The sequence below is a fragment of the Microtus pennsylvanicus genome, chromosome 15, assembly GCF_037038515.1.
Source record: "Microtus pennsylvanicus isolate mMicPen1 chromosome 15, mMicPen1.hap1, whole genome shotgun sequence".
Taxonomy (NCBI): domain Eukaryota; kingdom Metazoa; phylum Chordata; class Mammalia; order Rodentia; family Cricetidae; genus Microtus; species Microtus pennsylvanicus.
In genome coordinates this window covers 20,677,448-20,695,074 of record NC_134593.1, presented here as the reverse complement: position 1 = coordinate 20,695,074, position 17,627 = coordinate 20,677,448, and the positions used below count along the sequence as shown (strand labels likewise).

Here is a 17,627-nt window from a genome sequence, read left to right as displayed (position 1 = left end):
ATATAAAATAAAAATTAATGCTACATAGAATATCTGGACACAAGAGTAAATTTAAATTGCACCAAACAGATTTGGTAATGAGATCCAAACACACAACATGGTTTCTGATCTGTCGTCCAGGAAAGCAAATCTGGGTGCTCAGAGCGATACTGGAGTGGAGTCCTCACACAAGGCTGCTGCCCACAAAGTCGGAGCAGGAATGAGGAGCTACTACAGCATGTGCCGAATCTGCAGCAGCAAGTTTAGAGCTGGTGCTCAACAGACGTGGGAACGAATGATGGCAAGCAGTCCACAGGGTGAGAAGGGGACCTGCTTGTAGAGTACAGGGAGAACCAGGGAGTGAGCGGAAGCAGCAGCATGACCAAAATATGACGACATGATGTGGCTAAACATGCACCATTCATAATGCAGAGAGAAACAGAAAAGGGTACGAAGATAACATGGAGGGAGGAGGAGGGGGTGGAGAGAGAATGCTGAGGAAGTAGGCATGCATTCTGCAGGCTGTGCTCTGTGAACTGCTGGACTCCATCAGTAAAGTGACTTGGGGACTCAGCCTCACTGCAAAGCATCTATAAACCATATGCATGTGCTATTATTATTCCACCACACCAAAAGCTCAAAGAAGTTGTCTGTGGGTTGAAATAAGAATGAATACATGTAAACAGAAGTTACAACACTGCATGTTCCGTCTCAGGGACTGCCTGTGGTGCAGTCAGAGATGAGGCCTGGAATGGCGCAGGTTGGACAATGTGAGAAACAGGTTGTAAGAGTAGAGAGGGCTCCTCCAGAGCTTCAGGTGGCCAGCTGATGAGGGGCTGAAGTGCTAGGGGACATCAGGGCTGGGGAAGACATGTTACTCTGCTCTCCTGTGAGATGCAGAGGAGGCAGGACTGTGTGAGTGAGGCAGTGGGAAGAACTGAGAGCCAGACTGCCTAGGACACACACAACCGTGCACAGAGGAAAAGGCGACTTTGCCCTGGATGCCAGAGATGAAAGACTGTGGGAGGAGGAAGGAACCGTACAATTCAAAGGCACACCTTTAAAGCAGTCGTGAAACCTGAGACCTTCAGGACCAACAAGGAGGTATTGCTGCAGCTGTGGGAGGAGGCCCTGCATAGGCCACGGCCAAGTGATCACCATCTGATCAAGGGCAGCTCCCAGGACTTGCAGAGAGAAGGGGTGGAAGGAGACAGCACAGACAGAGCCACCACTGCTTAGAGAGGAACACCATGAGAACAGGAGAAGAAATACCTGGTGAGAAGGAAGGAAGTGCCAGGCTTCTGGTCAGACACTCGAGGAGCCCAAGGCCACCACCACAGCTAACAGCGGGAGCTGAACAAATGGAAGAGCATCAGGGCCCTCCAGCGCCTGGGTTACACAGCAAATGGCTTCCCCAAAACAGGAGAGGCAGGTAGTGAGCCACAACTCCCTAGTCTTGTACAGTACCCCACACTTGCATGTTTACTTCCATGAGTCTTGCAGTTCACAAAGTTAACATGGAGAAAAATGCCTCCTGCCAGTAGTGGGAGAAGAAAAGGAATCCTGAAATACTGCTAGAACATTCTGCTCTTACTGTGGCCTGCCCTCAAAAGAAACTGCTTAATCAAAATACAAGCAAAGAGCAGGGAGCTGAGGGGTAGAAATGATGTAGAAATACAATCTCCAGACTCATCTTCCAGGAAGGGAGAGGCTGGGAGATGTTGTGGAGGTCACCCAAGGACTCAAGCCACTCACAGACTTCAAACTCAGCTGCTGTACTCAATGCCCTCACCAGGGCCCAAAGCATGGAATGCCCAATCCTGAGCTGGACCTGCTGACGTGTTAGCCAAATGGCATTTTTCTCTTTACAAGCTAAATGCCTGGTGGTTTCTGTAGGAGAGAGACAGAGTGTCGTGATCCATTTGCAGTATGAGGCGTGCTCGGAGTTCAGCAGAGTCGTGAGATAAGCATGCCCTTGCTGGTGACTGGTGCCCGCTTGTCTCAGATCTCTCAGAGCAGGAGAGTCGCAGGCAGTCTGCCATGTGACTGAGCCCCTGTCAGAAAATGGGCAGTCTTAAACCCTAAATTATTCATCAGATATGGCATTTTTGTCCTGAGTAAGATGAGCAATCTGGAGAGGAGACAAATTCTGGCTTACAAAGAAGCTAGGGATTTCCTGTATGGAGGGCCACTTTAAAAACCATCATCACATCACACATTTTTCTATGCTAGTTCCCTTTCTGCAGGATGGAATGTTAAAAACTGCCTCGTTTTCACTAGTCTTTTCAATTTGTTATTATTTATCTGCAACAGCAGTAAGAGGAGACAAAGCAATCCTAGAGCCTGTCTCAGACACAGCAGGGATGTGGACATGAACAGACAGGGCTATGAAACAATTATAATTAACATCCTAAGGTCTCTAAAGGAAAAAGTAGAGAACGTCACCAGAACAGATGGCTAACGTATGCAGAAGGAAGGAACTTCAGATCAAAAGGATATGGAGGAGACTAAAAACACAGTGACAGAAATGACGAATGCCTCGAAAGGGCTCACAGACTTAGAATTGTTGAGCAAAGAATCACGGAGCTAGAAGCAATGTCAACAGAAGCGTTTAAATCAGAAACGCCAGGGCATAAAGCTGCATTCTGGAAGCAGAGGCATGGGGAACACAAGTTGTGGGAGGCAAGCCTGGGCTATACAGTGAGACTCTGACTTTGGGGGAAAATAAAACAGAAATACGAAGAAAGAAAAGAATGAAAAATAGATAAAACTATCCAAGATTTGAAGGATAACTACAAAGTTGTGAAGTATAAATAATGAGAACAATAGAAGAAAATGTTTGTCACAATGGCTGACAAGTTCCCAAATGAAAAAACACTAGCCAATAGCATGTGTCGGCACCCCTCCCCGCAAGGCTGGGGCAAGAAGACCTAAGTTCCAAGGCGTCATGGACTACACCATGAGATATCTCAAAAACAATAAAAACCTAAATAATAGCAAACAAAAAACACCAGGCACCAAAATGGAAAAACAGAAAAGAGCAGGGAACATCAACAGGTAGGCCTTTCCCTGCCACATTTAATTACTATAGCATATTTAACCAAAGAAAATAAAAACCGGGAGGGGGGGAGGAGGGGATCATCTTTCCTACCGAGAAACAACGATAAGAATTACATGGACTACTCAGAAACCATGTAGTTAGAAAATGTGGGTTGAAATACTAAAAATGTCAACAGGGGGAAAAACCCACTAACCAAGAATTCTACATTGAATAAAGTTATCCATCAAAACGGAGAACAAAGGACTCTTCAGGCAAACAGAATTATGGACATTTTCTCCTGTAGGTCTGCCACATAACAGCTGAAAACATGAAAGTCTTAGCTGGGAGATTGACAGGACTCTACGAGACCACCAAGATTAGAGAGAACAGGCCTCCAGCATAGACTCCTGCTGGGGAGAAGTTTGCCAGGACAGAAATGGGAGAGGACCACAAGCTCTCCAGGACCTGAGGGAGGAGCTTACAAGAGGGATATCACAGAAGGTACGCAGGAAGATTGGCCAAAAGAAAGACTCTGAGAAACCAAAAGAAAGAACCACTGGAGAACCTGGATCTGCAGTGGTCTGACGTTACCACACCCCACCACGGTGCTCTCCATCTATAGGGCACCTCTCTTATTCCTTACCTAATCTCATGGTGCAGATGGGACAAGAATTACACCTGAGGAAACAAAGGCCCAAAGAAGCTGGTGACAACAGAAAGAAGAGGCCTTAGTTACAGTTCTACTGCTGAGACGCAACACCATGACCAAGGCAACTTAGAGAAGAAAGCATTTTCTTCTCTAACTGGGTGCTTGCTTACAGTTTCAGAGGGTGAGTCCATGACCATCATGACAGGGAGCATGGCAGCCAGCAAGCAGGCGTGGAGTGCAGGCAATAGAGGAGAGTTTACGGCTGATCTGCAGAGTGAGACCGGACCTGGAGCGGGCTTTGAAATTTCAAAGGCCAGCCCCATTGACACACCTCCAACAAGGCCAAACCTACTAATCCTTCCTAAACAATTTCACTAACTAGGGACAAATGGTTCAAATATATGAGATTATGGGGGTCATTCTCATTCAAACCACCACAAGCCCTAAGCTTGAAATTGGAACATGGGATCCTTCTGGTTCTGTACTTTGGGCTTCTGGGGTCTTGACTTTCACATCAGGAAAATGGGAAACACTTTCCAGGCTCCAATGTAAGTAAGGGGGGGGGACCAGCACACTGCCACCATGATCACTGCCACAGGAAAGAAAGCAACGGGAAACCCAGTGCTTCCCTCTCCTCCTCAGAGCTTGCCAACTCTAAGAAGAAACGCAGCGTGGTCAAAGAACCTGCATCATAAACTGTATTACATATTACTAATAGTAAACATTCATGGGCTGTGTCCCAGAAAGTGAGGCTGTAGCCCCAATGATCAGACCATGGGCAATGGGGCACAGGGCCAGAGGAAAAGAGCCCTGGTACAAACATGGTGGCTGCTGCTAATTCCACCCTTAGGCCCAGAGAGGAATGATGGCGATCAGAGAGAGCCACCAAGAGCAGCCCAGAAGGAGGCTCCTGGTGAAGGAGCTCAAAGGCTGGAGAGGGAGAAGGGAAGCAAGGTGGGGTACAGCGCAAAAGGTGCCCTTGACCTCGCTCAGCTACCTCCTCCCCTCACTCTGGGACTCATACCAAAGGACAGTGAGCCAGGATGCAGCACCTACAGAAAGCTTCACGTTATCCATAGTACTACGAGGATCTGAGAGGCCCTTTATACAGGCTAAGTGGTAGCCAAAAGAACACCATTCACAGAACTCAGTTCACACTGGAACTACAGTGTGATGTGCTGACTATTGTATGTCACTGGTCTCCCTACGCTGAGGATACTAGGCCCATGCATGGTCGGTCAGGCCAGGTTCTGCTTATGACCACTGTGCCTGCCTTTATGGGGCATTACTGGTCAAGGCTTGCCTGTTAACACATACCTACAATGCCTCTATCCACAACTTCCTTAATTCCCATATATAATCCATGGAGAAATCTTCTCTACCACAGACACTCATCAGGGGTACAACACACGACCCTGCACCCTTCGAGTATACCAGAGCCATGGCCAACGCAAACAATAATATCTTATGCTGAGATTCTGGTTGTGACACACCAGACATCACTGCAAATTCTAGCAAAGTCCCTCCCATCCCCCATTCTCCACTCCCTCTCTCCCCCACCTTCATCCTGTTGTCCTTCCACCACCTCCCTAACACTGTCTCCCACCGCATTACCCAGCTCGCCAGCTTAGCTAGGGCACAGATATGTACCACCATCCCAGAACCTTCAGTTTTCTATCGATTTTGCAAAAAGTTCCCTTGGTGTGGCTCCAGAAACACGACTGTCAAGAGCTCTCTGCTTCCTCTGCAGAAGACACAGTTAAATGGGGGCCCACCAGAACAAAGTTCAGAAATGCTCCACTAACTAAGAGCTGTCCCTTTCTCTGGCTCCCTACAGGTCTGTGATGCAAGACTGCTTGCTTTGCAGATACTGCATAAGGGGGTTCAATCTGCAACAAACCAACACAGTACAAAAGTACAAATATAATTTCATCTTTATTAGGAACAACAGAATTTGAGGTTGGTGTGGCTCGGTTGGTACTGTTTACATACAGCATGCCCAAGCATGTGGTTAGAATCCCAGCACCACAACAAAACTAACCTAACTTAGCATTATATCAAAGCCCCTCAGGGACAGCAGGGCTAAATGAGCACTGAAGACATTCAACCGGAAAGTTCCTCATTATAATTGGAGTATTTAAAAAATGAATCAAGGGAAGGGAGGGGGAAGAGAAGAGAAAGAAGACAGAGCACTTGAGTATTTCAAAACTCTTGGCACTGAATTTACTGAGAGTGTGGTCCGTGAACCTGGGCTGAAACCTTGGAGAAGCAAAGGCTTCTGCATTGCTGCACTCAGTGAGGAGCAAGGGTGGCCCTGCAGGCTTTAGCAGCACAGGCTCTCGGAGGCGCTCTTCAGAACCACAAAGGCGGCCCACCCGAGGATACCTGTGCTAGGAACATGCACACTTGGAAAGTACAGCTTACAACATAGCACTGCCCAGGGAACAATAGTTAACGCTATCATGCGTGTGGAAGGGGGTGTTTGCCATCAGGAGTGACAAAGCCTGATGACAGTTACAGCTGATGATGGCTTGGGAGCTCCACAGCAGGAGACCCCACACCAACAGCTGCCATCTTCTCTGGTTAACTACAGAAGGATCAGTGGAGAAACTGTCATGCCAGGACAGCTTGCTTCTCAGTTAACACGTAAATCTGAAAAAGAACAAGACCAGCCCTTCCTCTGCTCTAAGGGGCCACCAGGGCCATCTAGCCCCACTCTGCCTTCAGAAGCCACCAATGGGGCCCAGCTTCTGCTAGCTGGGTGCAGTTTCTCTCCACAGTGCAAAACCCACAGAAATGAGTACCAGACAAAGAAAGTTTAACTCTATCACCATCCTCGAGCAGCAGGAAGGAGAGCCAGCAGAGCTGACTGTAGGGACAAAGGGCATTGCCAGCAAAGGAGATGACACAGTGGCAGAACCTGGCAGTGATAGCAAGGAGACCTCTGCTTGTGACTATCTGCTACCCTGCTTCTTTACTTCAGAGGACAGCGGAAAAGATGTTGAGTTGCAGGCCAGCTCTGCCAGGGGCCAGAAAGCAAAGGAACAGCAGCAATAGATGACAGCCAGAAGAAGGCAACAAGCAGGAAGCAGTCCTCAAGAGCCTTGGGAGAAAATGATAAAAGGTGATGGCCAGGGTGGCATTTGCATAGGAACTTTTCCAAGTCCTCGAGAACAGTCCAGTCCATCCTTAGACCATTACTGGGTGATGTAAACTCCTGCATAAGCTAAGCAAACAAGGGGTGGGTGGAGGTGGGGACACTAGAATATGCAGGCCTTGCCTGGATCCTAATTCAACAAACTAACAGGCAAAAACAGATTAGGTACTGTCACCATGTTGATCCTGAATGCCACCATTGTTGAAGGCTTAAGACTCCTAGACCACAGTAGTGCTATCTGGAAATGGTGGAATCTGTAAAAAGTGGGGCCCAATGGAAGGAAGCTAGTTCACGGGGGGTATGTCACTAAATAGAGCATCTGGACCCCACCCTCCCGACTCTATCTACCTCCCAACTGCTGTGAAGTGAGCAGCCCTTCCACTCTGTGCCCCCCACTATGATGCACTGCCTGGCTACAGACCCCAAATCAAAGAGGCCCATGGACCACATACTGGAGCCTCCAAAACTGGAGCAAAACCCAACCTTTCCTCCTGAGAAGCCGACTGTTTCAGTGTCTTGTGAAAACACACACCATCAGGAAACACTATATGGTGGACTAGGTAGAGATAACAGATTAGCACTAGGTAATGATGCTGACGGTCCGTAAGACATCCGTTCTTCAGAGATGTGAGCATGTGGGCATATAAACAGAATCTGAGACTGACCAGAAGGTATGTAGGTAATGTAGTAGGACAAGGAAGGAAGGACAAAACAGCATCACAGAAATCAAGAGGGGGCGGAAGAAAAAACCCAGCACAGCTTGATGCTCACTAGACCCCAGAGGTGAACGTCAGGAAGCTACTTACATTATTCATTTTATGTTTACTTTGAAACTTTTCGTAATTTCGTAATAAAGGCTCATTTTTAAGAACTTTTAAACTACCCTGTCTCCACCAACAAAGATGAGATCTCACACACTAAACAGAAGTCCTTCTGTGACAGTCCACTGTCTTCTGTGTAATTTTATGTAAAACATACTTTTTTTATTATGTGACTGCGCGTGAGAGTTTTGAGGCTTAGCATGAGTAGATAATAGGAAACTGCCCTCTGAAGACATCCTGATGCAAAGCAGCAGCACACACCCAGGTCACAGGAGCTTGCTGCTAGCAGGAAGAGACAAGGCCTGCCAAGGCACGAAGAGCGAAACCCAAGTGCTGACAGGGCAGATTAAACAACTCTAGGAAACGGCCAGAAAACGGCCCTGAGGGTCAGGGTAGGGATGGGCCAGCATTTCCTATTGAACATCTTTTTGCCATTATTCTGATGCTTTAAACCATATAAATGCACTGCCTATTCAAAAATAAATTTTAATTTCAAATAAAACAATTTCATATATTTTTCCTATCTCTTCAAACTTGAAAGACCTAATTTCTCAGAAGAACCTAACTGAAAAAGCAAACAGCCACAGTCCTTCGTGGGCTGCTGTCTCCCCACATCAGTCCTGGGCAGTCCTAACACACGCTAATTCTCCTACTTCCAAACAGGCTGCTTGTCTTCTTCAGGCAGCTAAATGAGAACCCTGAAACACAAACACATCTGAAGTTTTAATGTAATGCAAACGAGCCTGTGGTTAGCTTCAATAAAACAACAAAACAAATATACCAGGTTAAAACAAGAGCCACTTAGGGCTGGCAAAATGGTTTAGCAGGTCAAAACACTCATGAGTTCAATCACAAGGCAAGAAAAGACTCCTTCAAGTTGTCCTCTGAGCCCCACACATGTGACATAGTATATGCACAGACACACTCAAATAAATATAAATAAATATGTAAGTAAAAAACTCTTTGAATGCCATTCAAAATATTATGGCACTGTCTTCCCCAAATTCTTATTGTATAATTACAATTACAAATAAAATGATTTTATTTGGTGTTGACATGGGCTTGAAGAGCTAACAAAGAGTTTGTGGTTCCTGAAAACTCAGTGCGTGTGTTCCTCAGAGCTTTAAAGTAAGGACAGCAAGCCAGCAGGATGGCCCAGTGAGTGCAGGTGCCTGTTGCCAGGTCTGACATCCTGAGTTCAAGCCCCAGGACCCACATAATGGAGAGAACTGACTCCTGCAAGTAAGCTGTCCTCTAGCCACCATGTGTACTGGATGTATGCCCTTCCCCATATACACACATGCAAATAAATGAACAAATAATAAATAAATGTGCTTATTAATGGAGTTATAAAGAAACAATTACATTTATGAGACAGCAGTGCCCAGAGAATTAAGGACAGGCAAAACCACACAAGGATCAGATTAAGACACCGCAACTGAGACTACAGCTCTGCCCTCAGAGAGCGCTGTGTCTCGGGGAAGGCAGCTCTGCCCTCAGAGAGCGCTGTGACTTGGGGAAGGCAGCTGTATGATGGGCACCTGAGCAGCAGAGTCTCTAGTGCACCGAGTGCTCAGGACATTAACTCCTGTCTCCCTTCCCGCAGGGGTCCTTTAGGGAAGCTTACCTCTCTGCACGAATCACACCGCTGTAGTAGGGGGGGTCCCAGGGCATTAGTTCCTGAAAGGCAATGGTTCACTGTCAGCAAAGCTGTTAACTAGCTCATTATTTTTATCAGAAACCTGGTCAGTTTATAAAAGATAAACCAGTTATTTTTAACATATGTGAGAAAAAAGGATTTAAAAACAATGGCATGGCACAATTTGAATTCTCTGTATCCAATACATAGAAGGGTACAAATAAGGCACAACCCAAAATCTGGGGCAAAGGTAAATGGCATTCGAAAGTGTAATCAACAAAAGCCAACATTAATGGATTAAACCAGCCAGAATCAAAGTTTTCTCAAAGCATATCCCAGATATGAATCTATACACTACAGGTAGTAAAATGAGATAAGTGTGCTTTGTAAAGCTAAACAAGCAAGTTGGGGTATGGCCCCAAAATTAAAGCAGTAACTTAAAATGTAACTGAGGCAGAAGCAACTCCAGTCTCAACAAAGAAACTGTCTTAAGGAGGTAGTAAAAGAACAGCGCATGGGAGCTCAGGCTTACAATCCCAGCCTTCAGACGCTGGGGCAGGACTCCAAATTTGAAGGTCCTGAGCACCCCTCTCTCAAAAAACAAGATGAACAGTTCAAAAGAAACGACACGTGAGGTTGACCACTGGCTTCCACACAAGTGCACACGCACCCTTTCACATAGCTCACCCAAAACCACGGCCCAGAAGGGTGTTTTTTAAACAAACAAAAAATAAATAAAAAAGAACTCACAAAATTCATTATACGCCTAAAGCACAGCATTAGCTGAGAAGTTTCAGATCTAGGGGTGGACTCAGGGCTGTTTTGGAGGAAGAAAAGCCCAAAAGTCTGGAGACGGCAACAGTTAATCGAGGTGAGAAAGAAGAGGCCTTCCTGCAGCACCAAGAGTGGCTGGAAGCTCCCTCCCACAGCATATCCAAGGAATGGGCACATAACAACCGACCTACAAGAGTTGAAGAACAAAGAACACGGGGCAGAAGTGAGCGAGGACAGTCATGCCATCCCGGTGTAGGGGAGAAGGACAACCCTGAGCGAGGACAGCCATGCTGCTCCAGATACAGGAGGCAGGCCAGACTCTGAGTGACTGGGGAAAACATGGGAAGACATCAGAAGTGCAATGACAAGAGCAGCATTTGGTGAAGGGTTTTAAACAGAGTGACAAAACCAGACGTGTGCTGTAGTGACTTTCCCCATGGCAATCTAGTCACTTACTGGTTCATTCACTCAGAGTTCAAGTAAATGCATAGCACCTGTTCTGCCCACACTGGGCTAAGTGTTCTAAATCCACTACTGTGGTAGTTTCAAAAAAATGACCCCCAGAGTAGCACTATTAGAAGGTGTGGCCTTACTGGAGCAGGTGTGGTCTTATTGGAGGAAGTGTGTCACTGTGGAAGCAGGGCTTTGAGGTTTCATATATGCTCAAACCACACTCAGTGGGACAGACTACTTCCTGTTGCTTCAGTCAAGATATAAGGACTCTCAGCTCCAGCACCACGTCTGCCTGCACACAGCCATGTCTCACCATGATGACAATGAACTAAACCTCTGAAATGTAAGCCACCCCAATTAAATGTTTTTCCTTTATAAGAGTTGCCATGGTCATGGTGTCTCTTCCCAGCAATAGAAACTCTAACTAATACAAGTATACTTTTGAGGGGAGTAGAAAAACTGTAATAAGCTAGCCAAGATTGTGGTCATGGGAAGGGGAGGGGAGGATAAGGCTCTTGAGGTAAGCTGCAGGAACAGTAGGAGTGGGAACCACCTCCAGGGCACAATGAAACTCAAGAACAGGCCTCAACCCAGGTTTAGATTGGTATGTGGGCTGAGTTCTGTGCTGATGCTTCAGGTCAGGAACTACACTTCAGGAACCAGTAGTAAGTGCAGCTGGAGCAGCAGGCTGAGCAGTGGTCCCACTGGCCAGAACGGAGCCACCAGTATTTGCACAGCTACCTGCATCCATCAGTCATACAAAAATGTTGGGAGGGAAGGTGCAAGGTATATCAGCTTTGACTGAATTAGCTTTCTTTTTTTTTAAGGTTTTATTTATTTATTATGTATACATTCTGCCTCCATGTATGCCCACATGCCAGAAAAGGGCGCCAGATCTCATTGCAGATGGTTGTGAGCTACCATGTGGTTGCTGGGAATTGAACTTGGGACCTCTGGAAGAGCAGCCAGTGCTCTTAACCACTGAGCCATCTCTCCAGTCCCTGAATTAGCTTTCTTTAAGAGATTTTTAATTCTTTGGATTTTGATCTGCTGTCTGAAATCCTACGTGGCTGTGCCCACCACTGCACAGATGTAGATGACTGACATTAGCTGCCAGGTCAGATACAGCCATAGCAAGATCCCAGATTGGCTGCTACCCTAAGTCTATCCAGCCCAGCAATGTATCATCTCTTTCTTAGTGGGTAAGGCTGGGAAACTGTCATCGTTTTCAAATCTACAAGGCTCCTTTCTTTATATTTCCCTGGCCTACAGCCCTGACAGGTACTATCAAATCGAGACTCACCAACACTAACACCTACCAAAAAATGGTGTAGACAACTGCAGAAAGCCTGTGGTTCATTTGAGCCACATGGACAAGGATCCTAATGTCTGCAACCCCATCACTTCAGAACATCCCAAGTGCCTGGGCAGCATTCTGGTCACAAAGACACTTGCTCTATACTATGAGATCATATGACCTTATGACTGAAAATAACACTATAGACAATGGGATATTAATTTTCCAACCCTGTGTCATAACTTAGCTCAAAGGCTCTTGGTCATCTGTCTCTTCCACAAAATACCACCAGATTGATGATATTCTGCTGACTGGTTCAAGTGAGCAGGAGGTAGCAACAATTTTGGACTTGTTGGTAATGAATATGCACATCAGAAGATGAGAAATAAACCCAACCAAAATTGAAGGGCCTTCTACCTCAGTGAAATTCTCAGGAGCCCAGTGGTGTGGGGCATGCAGAGACATTCCTTCCAAGGTGAAGGATAATTACTGCACTGGGCCCTCCCACCACCAAGAAAGGGCACAAAGCTTAGTGGGCCTGCTTGGATTCTGGAGACACACGTTCCTCACCTGGGTAATGTTCCTCTGGCCCATACACTAAGAGATCCGCAACCATGCCGGTTGTGAGTTGGGCGCTCGAGAAGGCCCGAGCCAACGCATACCACCTGCTCTACCACTTGGACCATATGATACAGCAAGCGCTGGAGGTATGAGGTTCAAATTGCCACCTGCTAATCAAGCCTCCATTCAGCTTTATCAAAGGCCACCTTGAGATGGGAAGCTGACTTGAACAGAAGAAAGTGCTTCACAAATACATTTTTGTTAATATATATTCATAAATGTACACACACATCAACTAATTGATAAAAATGCTGAGTTTCTAGGTAACCTCAAATTAGGATCAAATACTTCAATACCAAATTCACTAAGAAAGACCAACATTAAAAAGACTACAGAGACTTCCAGGAAATCCTAAGAAGTCCCAGAAACAACAATATGTACCCAGGTATGTAATGGAGGCATGACAATTACGGGAGTAACCAAATCTTCCTGACTGGATCTGAGGCCATGCCACAGCAGCACATGTCTGGTACTGTTACCCAATTAATCAGAAGCCATGGCTGCAGAAGTCACAGGCCCTATGGCAGAACCTACTATGGTTACTAAGCAGAAACAATATCAAACCGCATTCTATGCATTATGTTTATATTCATGGACTAGTACCGCCCTCAGCCTCTATTGGAAGCTTCTGCTTACAGCAGCTGATAATTACTGCAGAGACTCCTAAGTGGTCAAAGTGCTGAGAGAAAGTGACTGCTGGATGTTCGGCCTCCAATGGGACATCTATACAGCCCTTCTCCAAGGCTTGGGACATCGTGGAAGGGGGCTGGCTGGAAGGAATGTAGAGCAAGGGGTGCTGTAAACGCTGTCTTCCTGACATGACTGTTTGCTGCGCCCATGAACTCACAGCAACAGTGGCTTTTCCTGCACAAGACCTGCCCAGGGCTGGGCCCGTCCATATTCCTTCATTCTGATGAAGATGACTTCATGTTGATGACTGAAGAGGGGCTAATAAGACCCCACCTCTCCCTAAAGAGCTCCAGGCAGTTAATGGGTGTGGAGGAGAGGAGCCATATTCTCCTGGCACGCTGCCCTAGATGAAATAATAAATAACCCACCACCCGAGCTCATATGGGCACCCTAGTCAGGTGCAGTGGAACACATACACAAAAGACGTGAGGGGGACTTGATGGGAAAGGAAGGGGTTTGGTGGGAAGGGATAAGAGACTAATGGGGAAGGGAAAAATGATCAAATTACTTATACATATATATAAAACTGCAAAGAACAAATTAAAAAATTGAAAATAAAGGTTCTCTAAAATAAAGGTTCTAGAATAAAGAGATAATGCTTTTAGTTGAAATTGTGTTTACATTACTTTAAAAAATCCAACTTATTTAACTTACAGAATTTTGAGGATTTAGTTTCATTTTCATGTCTCTCATCATCTCAAAATCTTTTGCAGCTCTGCAAAACAAGTCTATTGTTACTTAAGAAAAAAATTAGTAATTGCAATAAGAATAACTCTATAACCTTTCCAACAGTCATAATAAAATTAGGTATGTCTTACCACAAAAGCAAACTGTGTTAATCTAACTTTTACTCAAGTGTCATATGCAACTACATAGATCTAATGTCAACACAATTTCCACCTTACGCACTTGTGGATACAAGCCTTGAAAGTACTAAAGCTTGGGAAGCAAAACCAAGTAAAGATTCATCAGCAGACTCTTAAAGTCTCTAAACTAGCACCCGAAATGCAGGAAACTAACAAGTTCCTCTCTATAAAACATCCATATGTTTTATATGCACAACAGCTATTCATCACTTTTCCCTACAGAAAAACTCCAGGCAGTAACAGGAAGTGTTTTAGAATCAACATGCTACATACACACACATATAAAGCTACAAACTTATGAAGGTACCTTTGCTGAAAATACAATCTATAGCTATACATAAACGGAGACCCTTCACACAACAGTGAGAAAACTAAGACACTTCTTAATTGACGGTCCCTCGTCACTGGCAGTAAAAGATGTTAGAAGGGACAAAGCTGAGCCAAATTAAAAAGGGACTCAAAAGCACAAATTTAAAATCCTAACAGATGGGCCTGGAGAAGTGGCTCTGGGGTCAAGAGCATGAACCCTCCAGAGGATCTGGGTTCAGTTCCCAGCATCCAACAGCTACTCACATCAGATCTGAGGCCCTCTGCTGGCCTCCACAGACACCAGGCATGCACACAGTGCACACACATACATGCAGATGAAACACTCAGCACATAAAATAAACCATTTTTAAAAATCCCAAACAGAAATCTGAGCACACACAATGTGTTCCTATGATCAAAAATGGCAAAAGAAGCTACACTGCGTTGTGAGGCAGATAAGGGGCCACCTTTGCCTGGGTTCCCAAACCATGGCAATACCTCTCTCTTCCTGGAACCCTTCTCCAAGTGCTGGAAGACAGCCCACTGAGAACAGGGACAGGAGGTAAGGGACTGGAAGGAAGGACAGAGAAAACAACAAGGTACAAATGGGACCACCACGGGGTGTGGGGCAGAAAGGGAAATGCAGCTTGGCATTAAAAACCCCAAAGCAGAGAATCTTTAAAAAAAGAAATCAAATCCAGGAGACCCACTGCATCCAGGCTCCCCTGAGACATCCAAGCCCCAAGAGACATGTGACACTATCTATGAGTTTGTTATAATTAGGGATACAGTTTAAAACAAATAGTTTCAAGAACACTTTGGAAAGGCTAAGGTTAAACAGGTATGTATGAGGGGCTGTTAAAGAACGTGCGTGGGTCAATGAGAACTAGCTAAGTTGTTGAGACTGGTATCTGAGGGAGGCTGCTCTCAACGTCTTCTCAAGAAGGGACAACCCCTCGCCAAAAGACCTAACATCTAAGCTTACATTCTCAGTAAATTACTTATTAATTTTTAAAACAAATCTAACTGCAGAAATTGGAGAGACACCTCAGAAGGTGCACAAGGGTGAGGAGCAGAGTTTGGATCCCCAGGACCCACGTCCGAGCCAAGCAGACATTTAAGAGGAGATACAGTGTCCCCGGAGCAAGCTGGTAGCTAGACGACCTGAATTGGCAAGCCTGGATTCAAGTGAGACAACGTGTCTCAGTGTATAAGGAAGAGAGTGAGAAGAGGGCAGCTGTCATCAACTTCAAGTCTCCACGTGCACATGTGTGTATGTGTACCTGCAAACATACTTGGTTGTGCACATACAGACATACACATACTCACACCACACTCACAAGCTGACCGCACAACTAAAATAGTAAATACAATACCGACTAACCTTTCTGAGAGTTTGTCAGATAGTTTCTCAAGGAACTGCATGACGGTCTCTAAAGATGAAATCCAAAAGAAAATAACTTCAATTATGTGAAATCACATGGATATACATGTCAAAATTGTACTGTGAGGGTCATCACACATCTAGTTTCCCCAGAGAGATGATTTGGGTAGGCAGAGTGGCCTCCATATGCTTGGAATTATTTCTGACACTGATTATCTCGTGTAAAAAAATAAATTAAACTTACGGAGTACTTATCCAAAGCCTCAGATTACACCCAATGTTAAGAGCATTAATGGAAAGCAAAAGAGAAAAAATTCCCATCCAAATGTATGGAAAGTGTCAGACACATATGCAATTATTACTAAATTTCAGGATGGCTAGATGCTGGCTTGGTCCTAAAAATCAGTGCATGCCAGTAATCTCAGCTCACGTGATACTGTGGCAGGAGTCAAGGTCAGCCCAGTCCAGCTTCAAAGGGGAGCCTTGTCTCAAAATTGCTCAACAGCCCTAGCCACCAGGGAAATGAAAATCTACACTGAAATTCCATCCCCACTCTAATCAGAATGGCTGTTATTAGAAAAACAAACAAACACACACACACACACAAAACAGATTCTGGCAAGGATGGGCAAGGAGGAATCTCTGTTCACTACCAGTGGCAATGTAATGTACAGCTACTCTAGAAATCAGTGGAGGGACCTCAGAACCTGAAAGGACCACCTTACTGCCCAACCACCAGCCCTGTGTGATGTCCAAAGGACTCAGTCAGTGTGCCACAGCAACATTCATCCACTCACAGGAGCCAAATCACAGAACAGTCCAGAACTGCCAGGCTGTCCATCAACAGATGAAACAATAATATGCCGTGTGTGTGTGTGTGTATGTGTGTGTGTGTGAGAGAGAGAGAGAGAGAAGGAGAGAGAGAGAGACACAGAGAGAAGGAGAGAGAGAGAGACACAGAGAGAAGGAGAGAGAGAGAGAGAGAGAGAGAGAGAGAGAAAGATGGGGCTTTACTCAGCCATAAAGTGTGTCGTTTTCAGGAATCTGGATCAAACTAGAGATTGTCATTTAAAAGTTTTAGCTTATTCCTTGAGAATTTCACACGTTTACAATGCATTTTGATCATAGCCAAGAGTAAGGGGACGCACAGTAGGGGAAAAGGAAGAGAGAGGACAATGGAGAGCGAAAAGGGTCAAAGTTCATGGTGTATTTAAACAAAAATGAGACCAAAAACCCATCACCTTTATATAATATTCACTAACAAAAATATAAATAATATCAGTACAGTCTAGAAAAACGGTTCACCAAAAACTCAACTTTAAAAAGCATAGTTTCCCTTGGTCACTTTTGCCATTTACAGACAATGTAAAACCCTACTAGGTACTGACCCCAAGCAACACTACATAAGGCCTTGTAAGCAGACTCTGGTGCTAACTGCAGCTCTTCAGCCAGGGTAGCACCGGTGAGGCCCCATGAGGACAAGAGTAAACCCGCCGTTCCCATGGAAAGTGTCCCATGTCCCATGGCGCCTTCTGCCCCCAAACGCCTTGCAGTGCTTTTATGTGTGTTTCAGTCAGCCACAAACATCTTCTTTATATTTTCCAGATGATCTTCTCTATGGGTTTAATTTGTTGCCCTCTCTTGAAGCTATCTCCTTTCCGAGTGAAATGAAACGCTAAGCAGGGAGTGGGGTTAACCTAAACCACAGCCGCAGTTCCTTGCCCTGTCATCTTTAGAAATCTCAGATTCGGTCTCGTGTGCCAAGCCAACTGCGTCAGAAACTGAAAGGAGACAAAAGTCTGCATCCAAACCTCTTCCCATCACCCAGCTACCACAGACAGCGGTTCCAAGTAAATCTCTTCGTATGCATCTGACTTCCACACCGCCATGCTTTACTCAGTTGCCCACTTTGTTTTTCTGGTGATATGCAAAGAATCTGGAAACATAT

At 45.4% G+C, this 17,627-nt stretch overlaps 1 protein-coding gene across 2 annotated transcripts in view; it reads right to left on the bottom strand.

Annotated features, from left to right (window-relative positions):
* The window catches only part of Mipep (mitochondrial intermediate peptidase), a 128,687-nt gene that overhangs the window by 90,990 nt on the left and 20,070 nt on the right, over positions 1-17,627 (bottom strand). For both annotated transcript variants that reach the window (XM_075949339.1, XM_075949340.1), the window contains 3 exons: positions 15,680-15,728; positions 13,775-13,835; positions 9,274-9,326 (listed from right to left, as the gene is read on the bottom strand). In XM_075949339.1, the coding sequence (XP_075805454.1) occupies positions 9,274-9,326; positions 13,775-13,835; positions 15,680-15,728 (163 nt within the window). The remainder of the gene's footprint in view (positions 1-9,273; positions 9,327-13,774; positions 13,836-15,679; positions 15,729-17,627) is intronic.